The sequence below is a fragment of the Tachysurus vachellii genome, chromosome 14 (genome assembly GCF_030014155.1).
Source record: "Tachysurus vachellii isolate PV-2020 chromosome 14, HZAU_Pvac_v1, whole genome shotgun sequence".
Classification (NCBI taxonomy): domain Eukaryota; kingdom Metazoa; phylum Chordata; class Actinopteri; order Siluriformes; family Bagridae; genus Tachysurus; species Tachysurus vachellii.
Genome location: NC_083473.1, coordinates 8,497,054 through 8,520,407, shown reverse-complemented (window position 1 = coordinate 8,520,407; position 23,354 = coordinate 8,497,054). Strand labels below are relative to the sequence as shown.

The 23,354-nt window shown below is 36.1% G+C and overlaps 1 protein-coding gene across 1 annotated transcript in view; it reads left to right on the top strand.

Annotated features, from left to right (window-relative positions):
* Window positions 1-2,976: 2,976 nt before the first annotated feature.
* The window catches only part of gfra4b (GDNF family receptor alpha 4b), a 69,472-nt gene continuing 49,094 nt past the window's right edge, over window positions 2,977-23,354 (top strand). Inside the window, exon 1 of the mRNA XM_060886962.1 lies at window positions 2,977-3,218. Within this exon, the coding sequence (XP_060742945.1) occupies window positions 3,176-3,218 (43 nt within the window). The 5' untranslated portion in view covers window positions 2,977-3,175. The remainder of the gene's footprint in view (window positions 3,219-23,354) is intronic.

Here is a 23,354-nt window from a genome sequence, read left to right as displayed (position 1 = left end):
GATATTTCCAAAGCAGTTTGTTTCTATGAGAACGATTGTACTTTACCATATGGCACTGATTACGTTGTCTGCATATTGTGAAGGTAATGGATTCATCGTAGCCCATGTTATACTGTACATCTTAATACCTGAGTAGTGGGTTCATTTTGTAGTGTATCGGGTGCAGATCAGTGTTAGTAATTATTTATTAATTATGTTCTATAATATTTATAACCAAAAATCTTCTCTGGGTGTGATTGCTTTTTTACATGATATGGTAATTGTAGAGTTGGATTTTGGATATTAGTTTATATTTCCTGAGTAAAAAAATATTGGCCATGACAAGGTTCTGACACCCAAAGTGTGGGGGACGAGTAGGTTTCGGTGTTTAGTTTGATTGTAGAGCAAAGAAAATGGGTCAGATTTGTAGAAATTGAAAGAAATATTTAGTTTCTGGTCCATACCTCTAGATATAGGAATGATGAATGATGTCAAAGTTTTGTTTTGCCATATAGGTTCAAGATAACTCATGTTTGGGACATTTGTTCTCTTCACAGTATTTGTAAAATCAGGGTTATACCGTATGGGAGTGGCGATTTGTAGGTTAAAAGTGTTGAATTTATAGTTTTACAAAATTTCTATTAAGATATTAAAGTCACTGCTGTTGCTGGGCTTTTGAAGCAGGGATGGACTTTGATAGCTGTACTTATGACTGGTAAAGCTGAGATTCCTAACTGATTTCTAACTTTGCATAGTGTCTGTTCAATCTCTGGCCATATTTCATTTGATTAGATCTAATTGGGTTTTATCAATTTGATTATACATTAGAGTTAATGAAGGAATTTTGTTTTGGGCAACAAGTCCTCCATGTTATCTAGGTCTTTGTAAGGCGGTTAATTTGACTCAGGGAGTTTTTATTTTATTTTATTTTTAATTAAATATAATTACATTTGTGATACTGGAATTGACTGATATGAACCATCGAAAGTAATAATAAGTCAAATAGAATTCTGAACTATAGCCTCAACAGTAAAATTTAGCTAAAATTGTACTGGGTAAACTTCTTGAGTAAAATCATTAGAGAAACCGATTTAAAGCCAACAGCGTTTCACATACGCCACACCTTTGTGAAATTTAAACAACCTTGTCAGTAGCTTATAGAAGTAGCTAATTAGGGAGAACAGTGAAGAGGTTTTTTTCTAATTATAAAGGATTTCTCACCATCACCTTCACATGCACCTGTCGACTTTAACTAGGATGACATCATAGTCGTAGTTCTGTAATCGTTTGAGCTGAGGTCGACTATCAGTGGTGCCACTGGTGAGATAAATTGTCACTGGGGGACATCCGGTGCATCTGAATGTCAGGCTTATAGCTAAAGAATTCTCATTTTGTATATACTGTTGTGTGGATTGTTACACAGTGTTAGATCAGTCCTTTAATGAGCAGTGTACCAGGTGTTCATATTAGCATCTGGCATCTCTACATTTTAATGGCTAAAATGTGGTGAAATGGATGTAAATGGAATCTTAAATATAATTAGTCTTAAATGTTATGTTCCTTGATAAATGATCATTAATTATTACTCATTTTGGAGATGATCCAACAGCATATAAAGACAGAATCGCATTCTCCATCAGTGCTGGTATCTAACAGCTTCATGTTCTTTAAACACTCATCCAAAACTTCACACCAATCATTTTCTGTCAAACAAGGATGGCTGGAAAATGGAATAATTTGCAGGTCCAATAATTATCAGCTCCCTACTTCAGTAGTCAGGACACTGATCAGGATGTCTGTCATTTTAAAGGCTGACTCTCTCTCTCAATCGCAAAATCCTTCCAGTTCACTGAAATGTTTGTGATCTAAAAGAAAATCCTACAATATCACAAAAATCAGGGAGCATCAATGTCCACCTTGTTCTCTCAGCCGGAATGATGTCGATTTTTCTGAAGCCTCTCAGTTCGAATAGATAAAAAATTTAAATAGTTTAACGTTGCTGCGATTTTTAATGTTATTTTGACATTCTGTATGTGTTGTTTGAGTTTAATTACTTTTAATAGCTAGCCTATGATACAGCTTGATGTAATCTGAAAGAAACACGTGTGATTAAAGCTAACAAATTTATATGACATAAAATATAAAAAAAATAATGTAAAAAAAAGTAATGACTGATGGAAAAATTAGAATGTTGAAGAAAATGCTCATGTCATTAGTGTCGTGATGTTTACCGCTAATAAGTGCGCAAAATACTGTACCGCTAAATACTGTAGCGCAAGACCCACCTATTGGGGGTGGGGCATATATGTTATACATAGCTTTAAATTGAATATACACACACACAAAATAATAATAATAATAATAATAATAATAATAATAATAATAATAATAATAATAATAATAAATGGCAAGCAATAAAATTATATTATAAATCCCCAACATTTTTTATTTTAATTACTTGTTATTTCTTTTATATGATTATTATTAGTTTTATATATATATATATATATATATATATATATATATATATATATATATATATATATATATATATATTAGTATCACTATTATTATTATTATTAGTAGTAGTAGTAGTAGTATTTCCAGGTATACAGTGACCTGTACTATAACTATAAGGTATCTAAATTACTAAGGAGAGGGTGTTTTGATTTCAGAGCCACTTTCAAACCATTTTCATTCTTCGTCTGGACTTGATGCACCTGTTTAAGTTTCTCTGTCTCTCCCGCAATCACACACGTTTTTGTCTCTAAAGCTCACACTCACTCTATTTCACACTCACTCTCACGCGCGCACGTTCTCGGTCTCCCTGTTTCCAACACGTGCGCTCGCTCTCTCTCTCTCTCTCTCTCTCTCTCTCTCTCTCTCTGTGTGTGTGTGTGAGTGTGTGTGTGATGAGTTTGACGGCGTTGCAGCTGTGATGTGCTGACAGTATGAGATTCGCCTCGTTTGTGGCTCTGTGTATGATTAAGAGTTTGTTTAAAGCCCAGCATGGGGAACTTTCAGTAAACCTGTGTAACTCTGCGCTCTTCCGCCAGTGCGTCTGATCCAAAGCGCTCGGACTCTGGAGCGGCTTCAGTCTGTTTGTAATCTGAAGCCAATCGGACTTCAGCCGGTGTCGTGATTATATATGAGCGGAACGTATAGGAGACGGGATTAGAGATTAAAGCCACAGACAATGGACCTGACGGGTTTGTACTTCATGCAGCTGCTGTTCTCAGGTGAGTGACTTGAGCGTTTGCTGTAGAAATGATCTCGATATGAACAAAGTCCAGCTCCTGAAAGACGCAAACACGCCGTAGACTTGATGATGTTTGCTCATGTGATGGCGAGCTGGACCACTAATGTTCATATCAACACAAATATGACTGAACTCGTCTATTTGCAAACCAAAAACTAGCTTTTTCCAAAATGAGATTAAATATTTTAAGTAATTTATTAGAAAACAAGTTTGTGATAGACAGACAGACAGACAGACAGACATACACTGTAGGGTGAACATTCAAATACAGTAATTACAATCCTGAGTATAGATAGATAGATAGATAGATAGATAGATAGATAGATAGATACTGTAGATAGATAGATAGATAGATAGATAGATAGATAGATAGATAATATTATTAGAGTATAATAATAATATAGTGAGTTTGTGGTATTGGTGTAATAGATAGATTGAATCGACTCCATAATTATTGGCACCCTTGATAATTTATATACAATAATTTGATTCCTTCTTGACACAGCTTTTTGTAAACACACACACACACACACACACACACACACACACACACACACACACACACACACATATATATTATATATGTATATATATATATATATATATATATACATATATATATATATATATATATACATATATATATGTGTGTGTGTGTGTGTGTGTGTGTATAGAGAGAGAGAGAGAGAGAGAGAGAGAGAGAGAGAATATTAATAATAAGAATAATAATAAGAAGAAGAAGAATGTAGTTGATGGACAGAATTCTTGTAACATATTCACTGAGTAATGTTTTGAGGTTATGCAAACAGAGCTGTTGTATAGTAATGTATGAGCGCAACATTTTTTTCTAACAAGTTTTTTAAACAGTGCAGCTTCCTCTGCGTATCACTGCTTTCAGTTGATCAGCATTACCACAACTGATCTTTAACAGCACTGAGTCTGATTCTGTGATGAATAATGTGATTGAAGACACTTGGTGAGGATCCTGAACCCTCCTCCATGCAGAACATTACAAGCCCATTCATATGCATAGGTTTGTACATGTTCAATCCACAGGGTTTCAGTAGAGTTTATTGAGAATGATTGATTGATATGGTCATCGTGAAACATTGATTTTTGTCTACCCTTGTTTATTTAAATGCATGTTTGGGTTAATTTTTTTGTTGGAAGACGTGTGGTGGCTTTAATCTCCTCATACAGGCAATAACATTTTGGGTTTTGGGTTAAAGCCTCAGAACATGATACCATCAGCTCTTATAAGAGCTCCTGTCCACTTGCTGCAAAACAGCTCCACAGCATCAGTGACATTTTAAAGTAAGTCTGGGGCTTCTTCTTCTTCTTCTTCTTCTTCTTCTTCTTCTTCTTCTCCTCCTCCTCCTCCTCCTCCTCCTCCTCCTCCTCCTCCTCCTCCTCCTCCTCCTTCTTCTTCTTCTTCTTCTTCTTCTTCTTCTTCTTCTTCTTCTTCTTCTTCTTCTTCTTCTCCTCCTCCTCCTCCTCCTCCTCCTTCTTCTTCTTCTTCTTCTTCTTCTTCTTCTTCTTCTTTTTGTGAGTAGAGTGTGGGGGTTGTTGGGGTCGTGCGGAGTGGTAAATGTGCTGATGGTGTACATGGCCAAAACAACACGACATGATTCCAGCTGTAGTTGTTCTAATGATGCTTGGAGTTGTTAAACACAGTATCTACTCATCTAAAATGACATGAAAAAGATAAAACATCTTTCCTCCATTCCGTTCTAAAAGCTTGCTGTTTTTTTGTTTTTTGTAACAGCCGAAAAGCAAGAATCAGCTAAACTGTACAAATCTGACTGACACATCGTGCACACACAGCAGTTTAACAAAACTGTATTTTATTGGTACAGAAAAATAATAGATAAAAATAAAACAATCTGTAACTTAGTGCTTATTAAACATATTACATACTAAACATAGATAGGAGAATTTCTTCATCAGTTACTTTCATCAATTTGAGGATCTGTAATTAATTAGATTTCTTGGTTTGGGGAAAGGTGGAGGTATTTTATGAGCATGGTTATGGGTCCAAATCTTCAAGACTTATGGTGCTTTTTAGCCGCCTGTGTGCTTACTTATATATGTATTTACTAGACTTATACAGATCAAACATCACATGTCATTAGGTTTTGAAAGCTGTTGAGTTTTCCCAATGGATGTAATGGATGACAGCAATTTCACGTGTGCAACTTTATGTTTAATGAAGGCTAAAATTAAGTTTATGGAAAATATTTTTCAATTTCTCTGTATGGCTACTAATAATTATATAGGTTGTCTAGGTTTAATAAAAGCCTTAATCTGGTTATTACCTAATTCATTAGATAGATAGATAGATAGATAGATAGATAGATAGATAGATAGATAGATAGATAGATAGATAGATAGATAGATAGACTATTGCTCAAGTTAGTGAAAAGATTGTCTTTGGCTTTTCCATACATAAGTCATAAAACACATATTACAACCATACAAAGCATCTTGTTGTGCAAATCAGTAGTCAAGCAGCATCACAATAATGTACTCAGTATTCAAATCTCTTACCTGTAGCCATTTAACACCTGGACAATGTGTTGAACAAAGAGACTTTTATATATGTCCCTCCTGGTCCTTGGAATGTAAAAACATCAGCCATATGGGAGCAGCTCAAACTCAAAAGGGCTGAGAGGAATCTTAATTTATACACACTGTGCATATTGCTATAAAAAGTCACTCAGCTGTTTCTGATCACCTTTATTATAAGGGGAAACTTTGAATGTCACTGTGCTAATAATGTCCAAATAAATCATGTATACGTCCTTGAGTAAATGCCCAATAAACAAATTTGCTCATAAATCAGACAAGTTGGGTGTTAATTGGTTAAAGGCTTTAATAAGGTATGTCCAGTTAGTATTTTAGCTGCGTCCCAAATGACATAATATAGACTATACACTAACACTATGCAGTATGTACTCTACTGTCTAGTGTATGAATTTTAGATGTATTAACATCTTAAATGTTTCACTAATAATAATCATAATTTTTTATAAACTGGAAGAATGAGTCGTTTCCAAGTTGATGTCAAATGACCTCAAACGCTATTAGCTGTAGCAGAATACAGTGAATTTTTTAAATGTTGAAATCAATCATACAGCATGAGCTAATTTAAAAGACGTTTATAAGACATTTGTCTTGTCTGCCAGCGTGTCATCTGCCATCTTGAAAATTTTTTATCATCCAGAGTCATCACCTGTAGGCCCACCCATCTTCCACAACATAAGAAAAGCTGTGAACGTTGGTTATTTGTAATGACCACATTTCACACTGTGCTTTTTCAGTTCAATAAGTTCATCGCTCAGGTACTTGAAATGCACTTGTTCTTGAATTTTTGGTGTGAACACACACCACACACACTATTTATTCTACTAAAAAGTCTTTTGGCTTTTAGTGTTGCTAGTTTTGCTTACATATATCATGCTCAACATAATCTAAAATGATGGAAAATTTACTGTAGTAATTTCGGTATTCATTAAACGCTACTGTGTCCTATGAGACCTTCAAAATGTATGGATATGGAGACTCAATAATGTGAACCTTGTACATTTTAAAATGTACAACTGCCATTAAGTTACGTCTAGACTTTTGAGATCATGTACCACATGGCCTCATTCTTTCATGCCCCCTGGTGTTGGAGTATTAGAGATGCTGATGAAGCTGAAAAGGGGCGTGGCCAGACTTAACGGAGGCTGAGCACGTTTCATTATTATTTCATTACTAAAGCTATTATTAAAAAAGCTGGTTACAAGTTGACTGTGGCTGCTGATTGTTAATGCAATTTAGTCCGTTTTTATTAATTATAAATTTTGCGACTAACTTAGTGGCAAATTAAATTTTTTTCAAAAATAATGATTGCAAAACCGAAAGTTGGACTAGCTAATAACCTAACCAGTTATTAGCTCTAGCTAACCTCATTATGAAACTGAAAAATATATATAGACCTTAAATATAACACAATGATTCCTTTTGTCTCAAATGAATCACCTTTTACATTTAGCAAAGGAAATCTTTCATAGACAAGAGAAGCTAAGACGCATCAGAGACAGATGTTTTGTTGTTCTGCTCCGGCAGAGGTTTTTACAAAAACTCCGGCAAAAAAATAAGCACAATTGATTTTTTATCTATTCTAAAGCTGCAGACAAGGTGTTTTCTGACAGGCATTTAAATCTTAGCCGTTATGATTATAATCTATCAGCGATTTCTTTGACACTACTGTCAATCAACCCAAATTTACTGTGATCCTATGTACAGTATGTCCACTTTAAATTCTTATTTGTTTCAATTGCATGTATGAATTTCGAAAATGCTTTCAATTTTAAGAAAGCAAATCCACAAATGTAAACATATAAGGCTATACAATTAGGACAAAAGTAATGGCACGGTCTAAAAGGAAGATGTGTTAATTGTTTCTATGGTACAGTGCAATGGTTAAGCTCCACTTCAGGTCCCTGATCACTGAATGCGAAAGAGTTGTTCGAACATGAATATACAAACAACACAGAGGTACGCAAAGGAATCAGTGTCACAGGATCTCGAAAATATGGCAGGAATTCAGATTGCCCATGAAAACACACCCATTTCCACACATCTTTACTAAAACATTGATAAATGAGGCCAATTTCTAGTATTGAATCAATAGCTGTGCATTCCCATCAAGAGTGATTCAAACACCGAGATCTATAACCTTACCTGAATTGATGTGTGTTTTAGGTGTGTGTGTGTTCGTGTTCATGGGCCTGTGGAGGATGAATGTTTGACTATAGTAATTGTGTGTGCACACAGTAGAGGTCTGTAGAATGTATAGTTTATCAAGAAAGCCTACAGTAATTGCAGATTAACACACACACACACACACACACACACACACACACACACACACACACACATATATATATATATATATATATATATATATATATATATATATATATATATACAGTTGAGGCCAAAATTATTAGCCCCCTTATGAAATTAGACAAAACTCTTGATTTCTCCATGGAAATGACCATTAACAACAAGTGTTTTATAGTGTATTTGTTTCCAAAATAACAAAGACAAAATCTCCACTAAGTTTGATTAGGATATTTAATTGAAATAGTGAGTTGAAACAAGAAAGGGCAAAAATGAAATGTCCAAAATTATTAGCCCCCGGTCATTAATAGTCAATAGTGAACCCTTTCTGAGCCACAACTGACAACAACCTCTTAGAGTAGTTCTTTACTAGGTTGGCACAGGTTTCCTGAGGGATTTTAGCCCATTCTTCCATTGCAAATTGCTCCAGCTGGTCCAAATTACATGGCTTCCGAGCATGGACATTGACTTTGAGCACTCACCACAAATTCTCAATAGGATTGAGGTCTGGGCTCTGTGCGGGCCACTCCAGGACCTTGGTTTTGGTATCCTTCAGGAACTGTTGGACCAATTTCGATGTATGCTTTGGGTCATTGTCTTGTTGGAAGACCCAGCGTTGACCTAAGGCTAGACTACGAGCAGATTTCTGCATATTATCCCTCAAAATGTCAACATAATTTTCTTTTTTCATGATGCCATGCACCCGAACAAGGCTCCCTGTGCCTGAAGCTGCAAAACAGCCCCACAGCATGATGCTGCCACCACCATGTTTAACAGTGGGAACTGTGTTCTTAGAGTTGAAGGCCTCACCCTTTCTTCACCAAACATAAGCAACATCCATGTGCCCAAACAGTTCCAGTTTAGTCTCATCAGACCAAAGACTCCCAAAACTCATCTTTACCTTTCAAATGTTCACGGGCAAACCTCAGTCTAGCTGTGATGTGCCGCTGTTTGAGTAAAGGGGTTCTTCTGGGACGATGGCCCTGAAGCCCACCACGATGAAGAGCCCTCACAACTGTGTTCCTTGAAACATCAACTCCAGAAGAGGCCAGGTCAGCAACAATCATCTTGGCAGATGTCCGGGGCATCTTGCTGATATCTCTGACTATTTTCCTCTCCAGGGTTCTTGAAATCTTGCGCTTACGACCACGCCCAGGTTTGTTTCTTACAGAATTTGTCTCCTTGTACTTGGCAATGATGCAACGTACGGCAGTTCTAGACACTGTGAAACGCTTGGAAATGGCAGTATAACCTTCCCCCTTATCATGAGTCTCCACTATCTTCTTTCTGAGCTCAAGACTGATTTCCTTTGTCTTTGGCATGGTGAGTAAAAATAGTCTCTCCCAATAATGTGTTCAAGTGCCCTGTTCCTTGGAGTCCTTTAATGCTGATTGAATGCCCAGGTATTGTTAGGAAGCCAATTGACTGCACAGGTGTGGTTTGAAAACTGATTGATTAATTTGGTGTGTTTTGAAAGCTGATTGATTAATTGGGTGTGTTTTGAAAGCAAATATTCACAAGGGGCTAATATTTTTGACCACCCCATTTTCACTATATTTGATTATAAAGCAAGCCTATAAATGTATTTTATATTTCAAAATGTACCAAAAGCTACTAAATAGCACTGGTGAATGTTTGATTATATCAAGTTTTATCAATGCTACAAAAATTGGAAAGATCTTTAGGAAAATGTTCCAAAATTCCTGGGGGGCTAATAATTTTGGCCTCAACTGTATATATATATATTTATATATATATTTCTTCTATATATTTGCATTTTTTCAGGAGAATGTAATTAAAGACTACTTAATGGTAAATAAAATAAAATAAAAACATAAAAACAAACTTAAAAATAATTCTAGCCATTAAACTATAAAGTGGACCTTTACTCTGTCACAAGAGACCATAGAAATCCTAGAATGCACACAAATACTCTCATCCACTAAAATCCACACTGCTTACAGAGTGAAGTAGATTTTTGACCTTTACATGAGACAAGACAGTGACCTTCCATGACATCTCAGAGGTTTGCACTTTATTTCCCTCACCAAAATCTGTCTGTCATTTGGTCAACAGTGATTGATTTGAACTGCATTTAATCAGCGTGATCCAAACAGACAAAGAGACAAAGTTTGAAATAGTTGGCGGAAAATATCAAACAAGAAGAACAACAATGGCCGAAGACCGACGTATGTGTTCTGGTGTTCTGAGGCCACATCTTTGTAAAAAAAAAACTTTTTTTTTTTTTTAAACTAATTTGTCTTCTCACAACTGAACAGTTTACCTATGTGGAACAATATCCAGGGTCGAGGATATATCTTTGAATAAGAGCATAACAGTAACCTTTAATTACATCTGTCTACAATGAGACTAAATATATAATGTAAAAAATAAAGATAAAATAAGTAACACTTTTTTTATATATCCCACAGTGCTGTTGAATTCCCCAATCTGATTTTCAGAAGGTGTTGACTTTTTTCTTATAACACCAGCTCTGACAGCTAGGCCGAGTATAATCAACTTCATGAGATAGACAAAAAACATTGACAAAATGACTGTTTAAAACTGTTATAAAGTTATAAAAGCGATAACAGGAACTAAGCTGCAGATGTTTTTACAACAATAAATATAACTATTGGATAAATTAATTATGCCATTGTTTGTTCAACTTAAAAGTGTAATCATTAGCAAATCAGTGTGGATTAACTCTTTTAAACACTGATGTACGCCGATGTTCAGCCGGAATGAAAAATGACTGACATTTTCAAACAGTATGAACAAATAAATTAATTGATCTGTTATCTGATACTTTTATTAATTTATTTATGTCGGATATAAAATGAGTCAGGACACAGTGCTGGTTTTCAGTGTTTTAGTGTTCAGAATTTCAGTGGTTGGAATAATGCCTTCACATTTTATCTAACTCTAACTCTGATATCACAAGTTAGTTTTTTTTTTTACTCTATTTTTACGATTTTTTTTTTCTGTTGTACTTTTTTGTATTGAAAGAAAAACATAGAAAACTACAAATTCTGAGTGTCTGCTTTCATAAGAGTAATTAACCACCACTGTGGAGTGTGACATGACATGCATTCAATGCTGAACATAGACACTATGCTATATTTTGACCTTTGTTTAAAAGAGTTTCATTCTTTTTATGATATTTAATACAGAAAAAATGTGAGATTCACTAAAGTAAAGACCTTTATATTACCGTCATGTTCATGATATTTGTACTTCCGTGGGCGTGCGGCAAGTCAATTGAAATCTATTCATATAACACATTTAAAAACAACTTTTGCTGAACAACCTGCTGATAAGGAAATTAACCTGGATGTAAACTGTTTCCTGTGACATCTCAAGTGCATATGTAGTCAATGAATAGCCATAGGTGCACAGAGAACAGATAAAACACTAAATGTGATCTTCATCCTTAACAAGTTAGATATAGAATCTGTATAATTAGCTTGGCAAGTTGACGCTGTTGCAGGAAGTATTAAACATGGGAATGCCAATAAGTGTGAATCTGTGTAATATATCTTAGTGATGAATTATTCATTTCCACTGACTTATTCCCTCCTTATTTTCATTAATGGTATAAATAAAAAATGGTGCTTATAATATCCTAGACTTTGCTCTATGGTGTGTAATTGCACCCCTGAGTGCAGGTATGTCCCTCAGCAGCGATGCAACGATTTTATGAACCTTTTGATAGTAGTTCTTTAGTGGATTTCAGTGAAGGCACAAAAAAAAAGAGGGTTTCCTTTGGACAAGTTCCAAACAATTTGCTATAGCCGCCAAGCGAGATGAAAATCCACAAATCTCTGCATGTCTCTGGTGTAGTAAGTTGCACTCAAGGCCAAGGTCAACATTTGCATTTTATCTTAACCTGGCAGGCATCCTGGGTTGTGATATTTTGTCAGTCACATTCTATCACTATATATAATCGATAACGTAGCATGTATAGTCCTTGGACATCTCACTTCAATGATGTTCGTGATCAATCCTGGACTCACAACTAAACGGGTTGAACTAAACAAAGGAAACCAAAGGAAGAGCTTATTTTTAGCCCATTTTCACCGGACCCAGCTTGAGAAGTTGGATTAAAGTTAATGCCTACCTAATATAGGATTTAATTCAATTTGTCTTGAGGTAATTCCATTGTCAGCAGAGAAGACAGACAGGCAGCCACTTCCCCTCCAATTAGCTGAGCCAGGGGTCGATTTGTGCTCAAGGAACCTGTGAAGTAGAAACTCTATCAGTGTCCATTATCCAAAGAAATGACTGTCACATGTTAATTCTGACCTTGTTATTTCATTATTATTATTGACAACCCAACTGTAGCAATATTGATTGCTTTTTTTTTCCAGCTGCTGGCAGCAGTGTAGCCTGCAGCATATATCACTTTTTTATTGATAGTCCCTTAGTCAGAGATGGAAACACCTAAATATGACAATTAGGTGAGATCTGGCTGCAGTGGAAATGCATTCAAATAAAGAAAAGAAAAAAAAAATACAAAAAAACCCAACAACAATATGCTGTGTATTTTGCTGTGACATCTAATGCTTTGTCCACTCTCACTAAAATGAGTTGTAGAGGATAAGATTTAGTAGCTCACTAGCAAGGAATTTGCTGTAGTAAATTAATTTGTCCAAAATTTGTCAAATAATTTGTCCAGTTTGTTTTACATATTTGTAAACGTATAATTACTTATAATATGTAGCGTTAAATAAGCAGATTAGGATAGAGATATAAAGATAGAGAGAGATGGAGAGTTGGAGGTGGTACCTTTCACTTTTACAGGTAACCAGACTTTAAAATGCTTGAACTTTACTTCTGGTTGAGATACAAATAAATTTCTATTCTGGAAAACCAGTAGTTTCAGAACTAGATACACTGCATGGCCAAAATTTCGTGGACACCTGATTACACCCTTGTGGTTCACTTTGTGGTTTCCTTTTCACAAGGAAAGCCATCCTAGAAGTGTGGAGCTTATTAGAACAGTAAAGGGGAAATAAATCTGAAGCAAGCATGTCTTTTAAATTACTGGCATGCTCAATGTTTACTTGTACATATAATAAATGTAAATGAAATGAAATTTGCATTGTTAATTCGTATCAATATCATACGTATAACAATTGTGTAAATGTATTCGCCAAATAAACTCAGGGAACAAACGTTCCTGAAATATGGGAAAAAAAAGAAGTATAACAGACATTCAAAGGGATTGTCTGTAGCTTTGTATACTCAAAATTCTGAAATATAGTCTGTATTTAAGTAGAGTTTTTTGAATCCAATACAGCATTTCCACAGTGGTTACCCACCAGAGCCGTGCTGGAGAATTCACAGCTGGGAAACGCAGTCCGTGCATTGATCTTATCTGCATGACAAATGTGCAGTGGAACTCATCATGACAGACCTCCAAACGCTGCATGATATAAAACTAAATGCACTCACATAAAAAGGGCCTTTCTTGGTTTCTAATTATTTGTCAACCTACTATAGTTCATCATAGTCACACCATGGCCATTTCGTATCAAACAGCTAGTCTAACTTTACAGGGTGAGATGGGGTGTGTAGAATATTAATGGCACCCTCTGCAAGGATGAGACATGATTCTTGGTGGGATCCAGGGACCTTTTTTTTTTTATCAAATGAGTGATAAGTAGACAATCCTAGGTGAAATATATGACAAAGGAAAAGGATTTTGCAGAAATCCCCCCCCCCCACACACTGATAACATGACTGACAGTGATCTCTGATGACTTGGCAGGACTTATCTATATTATTAAAAAAATCACGGAATCAAAGTACCATCTGTGAGAGAAAGGAGCGTTGTCTTTTGTAATACTTTTATAAAGGCGTCATTGTCTTCACATTTTCTGCACTGCATGGTGGATTGAGATCTGTATCTGAAGCTTTGAGCAATGGGGAGACCGACAGACATAGAAAGAGAGAGCGTTGTCGGTGAGTGTGTTCTGTCTCCGGAAGGACAGTGAAACAGAGATCGTTAATAATGAAGGGTGTATTACATGTGACGTTCTTCAAACGGCATGGCTATAAGAGTCATCTTACCGTTAGGAAAATATAACACAGATAAGATATCTACATGGATGAAGGAATGTTAAACATTTATTATGCACAATATAGCCAAACGTTATGTTATGTTGTCATTATCTTCTGTATTTTTTCTTTACGAGCTTAATCGTCCTTTTAATATGGACTTATTTAGCTCTATGATTCCTGAATTTTTAATTCATTTTGTCTGCATGACTTTCACAGTTCACTGTTGATTTAGACCGACGAACTGATGCGTCTTACCTGTGGGGAGTACTTTCAGATATAATAGAGTTTGATCGTATTGTTTGCGCTGACAGAGAGGTGTATTAAAAACCATAGGGAAGCGATGTGCAGCAATGTGTACTACCAAACTCACACTGCCCCTTCTGTTCCCTTGCTATATCAGGGGCCTTTAAAAATTTTTCCTGATGTTTAATTATAGATGCCTTAAACCTTGCTGTTGAGCCGGCTCTTTGCCATTCAACTAATGCCAGTCAGTTTGATGGCTTTGACCTTTCATCCTGACATTATTCAGTACTGCACACAATCATCTGCCTACAATATTAAACCATAATAGCTCCAAACAGTACATAATGTAGGGAGTTAGATGGAGTCACAGTTGAGAAACCTAAGAGGCCTTGGCCAGGATTAATCTTGGTGACAGGTCATTTAAAATGTTCACCATGCAGCGGGCTGGAAATTACCGCTACAGACTGAAACAGTGCTTTCAAAAGTGCTGGCATTTGGTTGGGATGAAAGCCAAGCTTTTTCCCACCAGTTGAGGAATGTAGGGGATGCCTGAAGGATTTGAGAACTGTGATGAGCCAATTGTGCGTCGGTTAATTGACTGCTAAAAGTTAAAAAACAACACCAGCAACAACAAAAAACGTGTCCGTATGTGCAAGAGGGAAACAAATGCATGGTGGCCTAGAATAACACTTTACATTTAAATAGTGACATTTTTGAATCCTTTTAGTACTGTCATATAAAAGTATATTTTCTGAACTGAAGTACTGTAAGTTTCTACACATGCAGCATCTCAGCCGTAGCATTAGCATTTTTAAATCCTCTGAGACGTGAAAAGGTTGAAAATAATATTTCAGTCCAATTCCAATTGGATTAATCGACACCAGCACACATTAATATGTAATAAATACAATATCGAAATAATAAATATGACCATTTATATAGTCGTTTAATCATAGCCTATGCACTAACAGGCTATTCAGGAGTCCCACCCATCCAGCTGTCAATCAGTCCTTTAATCGGATTTGAATCCATCATTTTATTTTTCATGAAGAGTAAATACATTTAGTAGACGCTTATATCTCGTCATCTAACCTCTATTTTCTCAGTTGAAATGACCTTAATCTATTTTAATATTTAAACAAACACCTCCCCTCACTCTAGCATTAAAATCAAAAAGCGTTAGTGACACTTTATCAAAGATTAGAAGAAAAATGTCTAATCACTTCAATCATCAGCATCATCCACTTCAGTCTCGCTCGGCTCTGCCGCTGAAGTAATTCTCACTCATGACATTTGACAAACTGGAGGCTCACCGTTGCTCTTCACATGAATGATCACTGTTTGTCTCATACATTCGTGCCGAAATAATGACCGATTAACTCTGTGAATTTTGTTCTGTTGGATAAATTTCCCATTTTTTAAAATTGCCATTCAAACATTGCAACTTGTCTGCTGCCATCTCTACAGTGTGAGCAATGGTGCGTGTGCATCACGCATAATTTGACAGCTGGTATTTATACACATGTATCTAACAAGCTAGCAATTAAAGCATCTTTAAGGCAGAATGGTTCTACAGTCACCTTTGGTAAACGTTCTCCGTATAGGCAGATAGCAGGGACAAGGTTATAAAGTATAAAAATCTAAATATTTCTACAACATAAATATATTTTTGTTTGCTTAACCCTTTTTTTTATCAATACTTTGGTATGACATTCTACTAAGTCAACTTAGTAGATATTTTCAATCAGTATAAACGAAATTACGTTCAGCAGACACCTTTATCCAGAGCAACTTACATTTTTATTTCACTTGTAATTTATTTAACTGAGCAAATGAGATTTAAGGGCTTGCTCAGGATCTTCCGATCGGTCATCCAACACCTTGACCAGTAGGCAACCTTTAGTGGTTGAATATACAGTAACAGCTTCGAATTTTAGATACGTTTAGATAAATAAGCACTTGGGGCATCTCAGAGAGCAGAAATGGGTTTAATATCACCATTTGCTTTGACTATAGAAACATTTGTGTGAAAAAATAATAACCGTGTCTTTTTTATTTGGAAGTGTTCTAGGTATATATTACATTAGATAAGTAAAACTAGAATTACTGAGAAAAAAAAACCTTGAATTCTTTTCTTAAATTCTAGTGTCTAATTTCATATGAGGCATTAAGCCGCACTGCAGAGTGTGACATGACAAAGAAATTCAATGCTGAACATGGACACAACCAAACAAACACAAATTTCATTTTTTGGCCTTTGGTAAAAAGAATAAAAAATTAAAGCAGAAGAATCCATGTGTATTATAGGCACAATTCAGCACAACTGTTACCACAATTCAGCCTCAGCCACCTCCAGTGAGTCTTCCCAGACCACCAGACAAGCAAGAAATCGACTTGTTGTCTTCTGCTGCATAGCGACAGCATCTCATCAAATCAAATAGAGGGCTTTAGCTATTCCACAGAGAGCGTGGCAGTTTAACGAAAACAAACAAGACGTGTTTGGCAACGTCGAGCTGCGGTATTTGTTAGCATGATGAATGCTGGGAGGCTTATGTATTTCCTCAAAAAAACCCTTCACAGGATGTTTGGAATTTATGCATCGTTCTAAGGATCATGCTTTTCCAGGTGGTCACAGCGGTGAAAAAGTACATTTTAAGCAGAGCAAATCCTGAATTTTACCTGTGATCAAAGTTTATAGCAAATGAAGTTTATAGCAAATGGATTAAATTAGGTATCAGAGTTTCCTCAACTAGAAGCAGTCAGTTTTCTGTCAGGTGTACTCCGGGGTCAGTCTTCACTTCAGCTGCCCTTTTTTACACGTAGTGTCCCTTGGCCCTTGGCCGACTCTTTGCCATTTTGCTGCCCTTACGATGAGTTATTGTTTCCGAGAATCATCCTAACACATCCTCTTACTCTGTCAGTCATACTGGAGCTACTCACCAGTTCATCTCCAACTTACCCCTGTCTAGAACAAGTATCTGATGTATTTTTCACCTGCTTGTTAAAGAAACAGACAGTCTTCTCTGACAGGAAGCGCTTTTCCTCTTTAGTTATTTTTGTGTGAAACAGACCGGTGTGTGTTTGTGTGTGTGTTGGGGGGGCAGACTCAAGCATTGATATGAAACGACAGAGCATAAGAGCATTAGTTTGAGTGTGAATGAGAGGAACAGAGAGAAAATAAACTAATAGAAAACACTAAGTGGATGCCAGTAGTAAAGCATTGATGGATGTGCCTGTCTGATTTCATTGTAGTCACGACATGGCACGTACGACAGCTAGGATGAATGAGCTCCTCACACATAACAGGTATTACATCTGTATGATACGCACGTATTATTTCCGTTTAAATTTTTCCCGCATTTTCTTGATTATCACTCCTTTTAATAAATACCAATGCTGGTTCAATATTTTTGGCATATAATTACAGCCACCTGTGCAAATGTTTGCTCATATTCTCAGGAAGGTAAATTTCACACAACTTGTGGACTCTAACGTTGTTTTATCAGCCAGTGCAGGCCGGTATATATATATATATATATATATATATATATATATATATATATATATATATATATATATATATATATATATTTATATAGAGCTGTATGACTTTCTGGATTAAGCTGAATAAAGGTTTAAGTCTGAGAGTGCTTCTGTTACTTCACTTTTATGAATAGACTTTTAATGAAACAAATCAATAAAGCCAGTCCACCAGTGCGATAAATTCTGCTTGGAAATGCTTTAGTCTCAGTGTTTTTTTGACAGCTGAGTCGACCTCTGGGACTGCCAGGTCCTTGGAGAGATCTGGAAAATTGGCCCCACTGACATATTTTAACCCCTACAACTCACCAAATTTCTCTCAACACACACACACACACACACACACACACACACACACACACACACACACACACACAAACTACATAATCAAGTATACCTAAGAAGTAGATTTGTTCATTTTTTTTATTGTATTAATATTGCATATTCAGTTCAGCAGTCAGGATTAGTGTATTATTGTACGTCTGAAACTTAAAACACTCGCTCATCAATGCCAATAAAGAAAGAAATATTTATATATTTTTTTATGTAAACGTATGTTAATAATTTGTTTATTAGGCCTACGATATACAAGTTCATAAGGTGTAGCACCTCTTACAGTGGCGGATGTTCTATAAATATATACACTCATGAAATCTAAACACCTGTACACCAGCTCTGTTGCTAGACAGGCTAGTTTGATTATTTCAGAAATATCTGATCTCCTGAGATATTTCACACAGCAGACCCCAGAATTTATGCTGAATGGTGCAAAAAACAAAAAAGTGGCACCTTCTGTGAGTGGCACCTTCTTGATGAAAGAGGTCAGAAGAGAATGTCCAGTTTTAACAAAGGTTCAGCTGACAGGAAGTCAAGGTTACTCCTTACAACCGTGGTGAGCAGAAAAGCATCACATAACACACAGCATGTCAAAGCTTGAGGTGCATAAGATGACAGCAGGAGACTACGTCAAGTTCCACTCTTGTCAGCCAAGAGCAAGTATCTGAGGCTACAGTGGGCACAGACTCACCCAAACAAGACAAGTGAATATCAGAAAAAAAGTGGAGATGTTTTTCCAATCTTTCCAAACTGTCCATATTCAGTGAACTCTCAGATTTCACCTTTTGGCTGACAGGAGAATGTACATATTTATTTTTATTTATTTTATTTTATTTATTTATTTATTTATTTATTTTTTTTTTACAAAATACAGTACAGTGCAGCACAAAAATGGTTATATAACTTTAATACACAGTCAACTCACAATGCTGCCCAGAGTGAAAATAAAGGCACTGGTCAGACTCTGATAATGTCCTTAACCGCAGTGAAAGAACGTTACAGCTCAAAGATGAAATATTAACGAATGACTTTCTGCCGTTCTGATGTTGGTGCAAACATGATGAACATGACTTTCTCACCAGAGATATGAGGAAAAGTGTTAGTCACTTTTCCTCATATCTCTGGTTATCTCTGGTTTCCTCATATCTCTGGTCTTTATACACTTTTCCTCATATCTCTGTGTTATGGCAATTCATTTGCTAGACATAAGGTTAAGGTAGATTTTTTGAAGTTACCACTGCCTAGCTAATTGGACTTCCGTGAATTCTGTAATGTGGAATTAGCAAATTGTTGGAGCTTTTACTTCCCAACTGGTCTAGCTAATTAATTTAAAAAGAAACTGTGACACAACCCACTAACAACTACCTATCTTGAACATCATCATTACATTAGAAAAAAACAAAACAACCACATAATCCACACTTAAAGGTTTAACTAAATGACACTATGAGCTAACAACACAAGTTAGCAAAATCTATCATTAAATTCACCGCTAAATACAAAAAGGTTCTATCTTTGTATCAGATGTTAACTTTCTAAATTAATTTGCATTATAATTCTATGCATTATAATTCTATTATAATTTCTATAATTTGCATATATCTTCTACGTTTACATAAAGAAATGGAAAAAGCTAACTAGCTATATATGTAGCGTTAATAACAGCATGATAACATGTGTAAGATGAGTATAGCTCTAATTTGTTTTTGATTTATTCTATAACTGCTCTTAGGGAAAATTTTAATACTTTTGTCATTGACTAATATACAAAATAAGCAAGCAATAATTCTCCATTAGCATTGTTTTTTTAATCTTTTTTTTTTTTTTTCAATGACAAACAGCTCCAAAACAGCTTCCAGAACATTATTCTGGAAACAATGTATATTTTTTTCCTTACCATATGGCTAAAAGACAAGCCAGCTTTGCATGTCCCAAAAACTGTCATCAGTCGTCACATCACTATTCTAAGACCTCTTTAATGCTAAGAATAAAGAGTAAAGGGACAATGGTGAAGCTTCTTCTTTTAAACCTCAAAGGCACTTTGCTGCTTTAAGGCTTTTTTTTTTTCGGAAACTATATTATGATGCAATCCAGTAGGGAGAAGTGACACTTCGGTCTAATTCGTCCTCAGCTGAAATTCTAAAATTAGTCAAGATGAGATGATGGTGCAACAAGGGTTTTGCGTGCAAGCTGATTTTTCCAAAGTACCAGGAAACAAAGCATTAGTGGCGCAGTAGACAGGAACCGGCTGGAGGGCACCTGTCTCACTGAGGCACTGTGGATTTACAGCTGCTGCTCTGCTGGAGAAAGCCTGCCACCTCTCGTGATTAATTATTGCAAGCAGTAGCAAAAAGAAGAGCACTACTTACTAATGCCATGCACACACAGCACTCGTTTTCAATTCCCATGTATTTAATTTTAGGACATGTGCGATTGAGTGCTTATTTGCCATTTCCTTGTCCTGGCTTTGTCATTGTGGACTTTTTTTATCAAAGCCAATTATTGCATCCTCAAAAGCCATAGTGCAGCAGTGGTTTGTCTTAAAGCATAGAGTTGATGAGACAGTATTAATATGAAATACATAGCAAACAAGTCTGGGCAAAAGATCGTATTTTCCCCTTAGGTGGAAAAAACAGTATGACAAAGTAAGTTTTTTTTGGTGTGGTAAGTTTCACAGATGTTTTCTCATTCATTCATTCATCTTCTACCGCTTATCCGAACTACCTCGGGTCACGGGGAGCCTGTGCTTATCTCAGGCGTCATCGGGCATCAAGGCAGGATACACCCTGGACGGAGTGCCAACCCATCGCAGGGCACACACACACACTCATTCACTCACGCAATCACACACTAGGGACAATTTTCCAGATATGCCAATCAACCTACCATGCGCGTCTTTGGACCGGGGGAGGAAACCGGAGTACCCGGAGGAAACCCCCGAGGCACCCCGACCCTGGAGGTGTGAGGCGAACGTGCTAACCACTAAGCCACCGTGCCCCCCATGTTTTCTCATTATGACAATTAAATCAGTCAAATAGTGTATTTTAAGATAGAAATTATGAAAATGGTATCAATTTAATTTTATGTCAGATTTTTTTTAAATATATTACTTTTGGTGTCCTTCAAGCATTTTTTGAATCCTTTCAGAAGTAGTATTTACCCCACACCGCACCTCTCCTGCATGTTATGTTTTATATACTGTAGCTGTTCTAACTCTACCAGATTACTTGGCACATCTTCCCCATTCTTCTTGACATATCTGTTATAACTCTGCCAGATGTATTCTGCCTTTTGAAGACTGAGAGATTCATGGCAAAACTTCCTTTCTTCTAATATTTTCTCTGTTGCTGGATTCTTGCCTTGTGACAGAATACAGCTTTTATTACTTAAGACGAATTTGGAACTGTGTGTTTTTGTAAATGAAATTGGAACACAGACGTATCAGAGGTTTCTGGTACATGGAGGTTGTAATCAATTTTTGTTTCAAAATGAAATAGAAAAACAAAGAACATATGACACAGGAAATAATCTTTTCCAGTATATTTTTTCAATAAATTAGTTAATAATATAAATTCCAATAAACAGAGTGGAAAGTTCCGTACTCTATTCTACATGCTCTTTCTCTGGTTAGGATGTGTACTCTGGAGCCTTGTTCAGTTTTTATTACAGATACAAAAAAGATCTACTCAATATATTGCATACAGAAATGAATTAGGGGTATTTAAGATATTCCTAACTTGTATGAGCTGCTGCTTTTGCTCAGCTTCAGTGTCATCTTTCTTCATTTCTCTTGGGCTATATTTATAAAGAACGTACTGATCCATGTTAGATATACATCAAGGACTAGTGGCAGATTTTAAGCTACACTCTTTCGTTATTAGAAACCTAGTAATTGCTGATACACATCAGGATCATTCTAGAGACCACTGATTCCTTCTACACACCACGGATAAAGTGTCAGGTTTTTGTGATGTAAAAAAATGAAAACATGATAACTGTTACAGTAGATTTATTTCTTCTGCTGTCAGTGTGCAATGTGAAATTACAATGTATAACAATTAAGTTAAAAACAATGGCATTGTCTTGATAAAAGGTGAATTACCTTTTCATCTTAAGCACAAAAAAAACTTTGTTCTGGTGGGAGAAAGTAGCATGATGCTGCGACCACCATGGTGATGTGCTTTTGGTGATGCATGACTTAGCATACCTTTGGGAATTTGTCTCATGAGACATGAAGAATGTAAGAAATACAGGTGCATCTCAATTATGTCATGGAAAAGTTCATTTATTTTAGTAATTCAACTTAAATAGTGAAACTTGTGTATTATATAAGTAGTTTAAGTCTTTGGTACTTTTAATTGTGATGATTTTGGCTCACATTTCACAAAAACCCACCAATTCAAACCCACCAATCTCAAAAAATTTTAAAACTTCATAAGACCACTTTAAAAAACATTTTTAGTGAATTGTTGGCCTTCTGGAAAGTATGTTCATTCACTGTATATGTAATCAATACTTGGTAGGGGCTCCTTTTGCTTTAATTACTGTTTTTCATTTTCCTCTTGACAATACAGCATAGATTCTCTATGGGGTTCATGTCTGGTGAGTTTGCTGGCCAGTCAAGCACACCAACACCATAGTCATTTAACCAACTTTTGGTGCTTATGGCAGTGTGGGCAGGTGCCAAATCCTGCTGGAAAATTAAATCAGCATCTTTAAAAAGCTCTCTTAGCAGCCTGCCTGGTAAACTTTTGTCTTGTCTTGTTGCTTTTATACATTTTGGAGGGATGTCCTTTTCTTGGAGATGCCACTGTGGTGTTCCATTTTCTCTGATGATTTGATGGCCTTTACAGTGTTCCAAGGTACATCTAATGTTTTGTAAATACTTTTATACCCCTAATCCTCATTATCTCACTTGTTGCTGTTCAACTAGTGAGACAATGAATGAATCCAACATACACCAACAATTTCTCTATTTCGATTCAAAACCTATAAGGGATGCTAACTTTTGCACTCAGCTGTATTTGTCACGTGCGTGGGG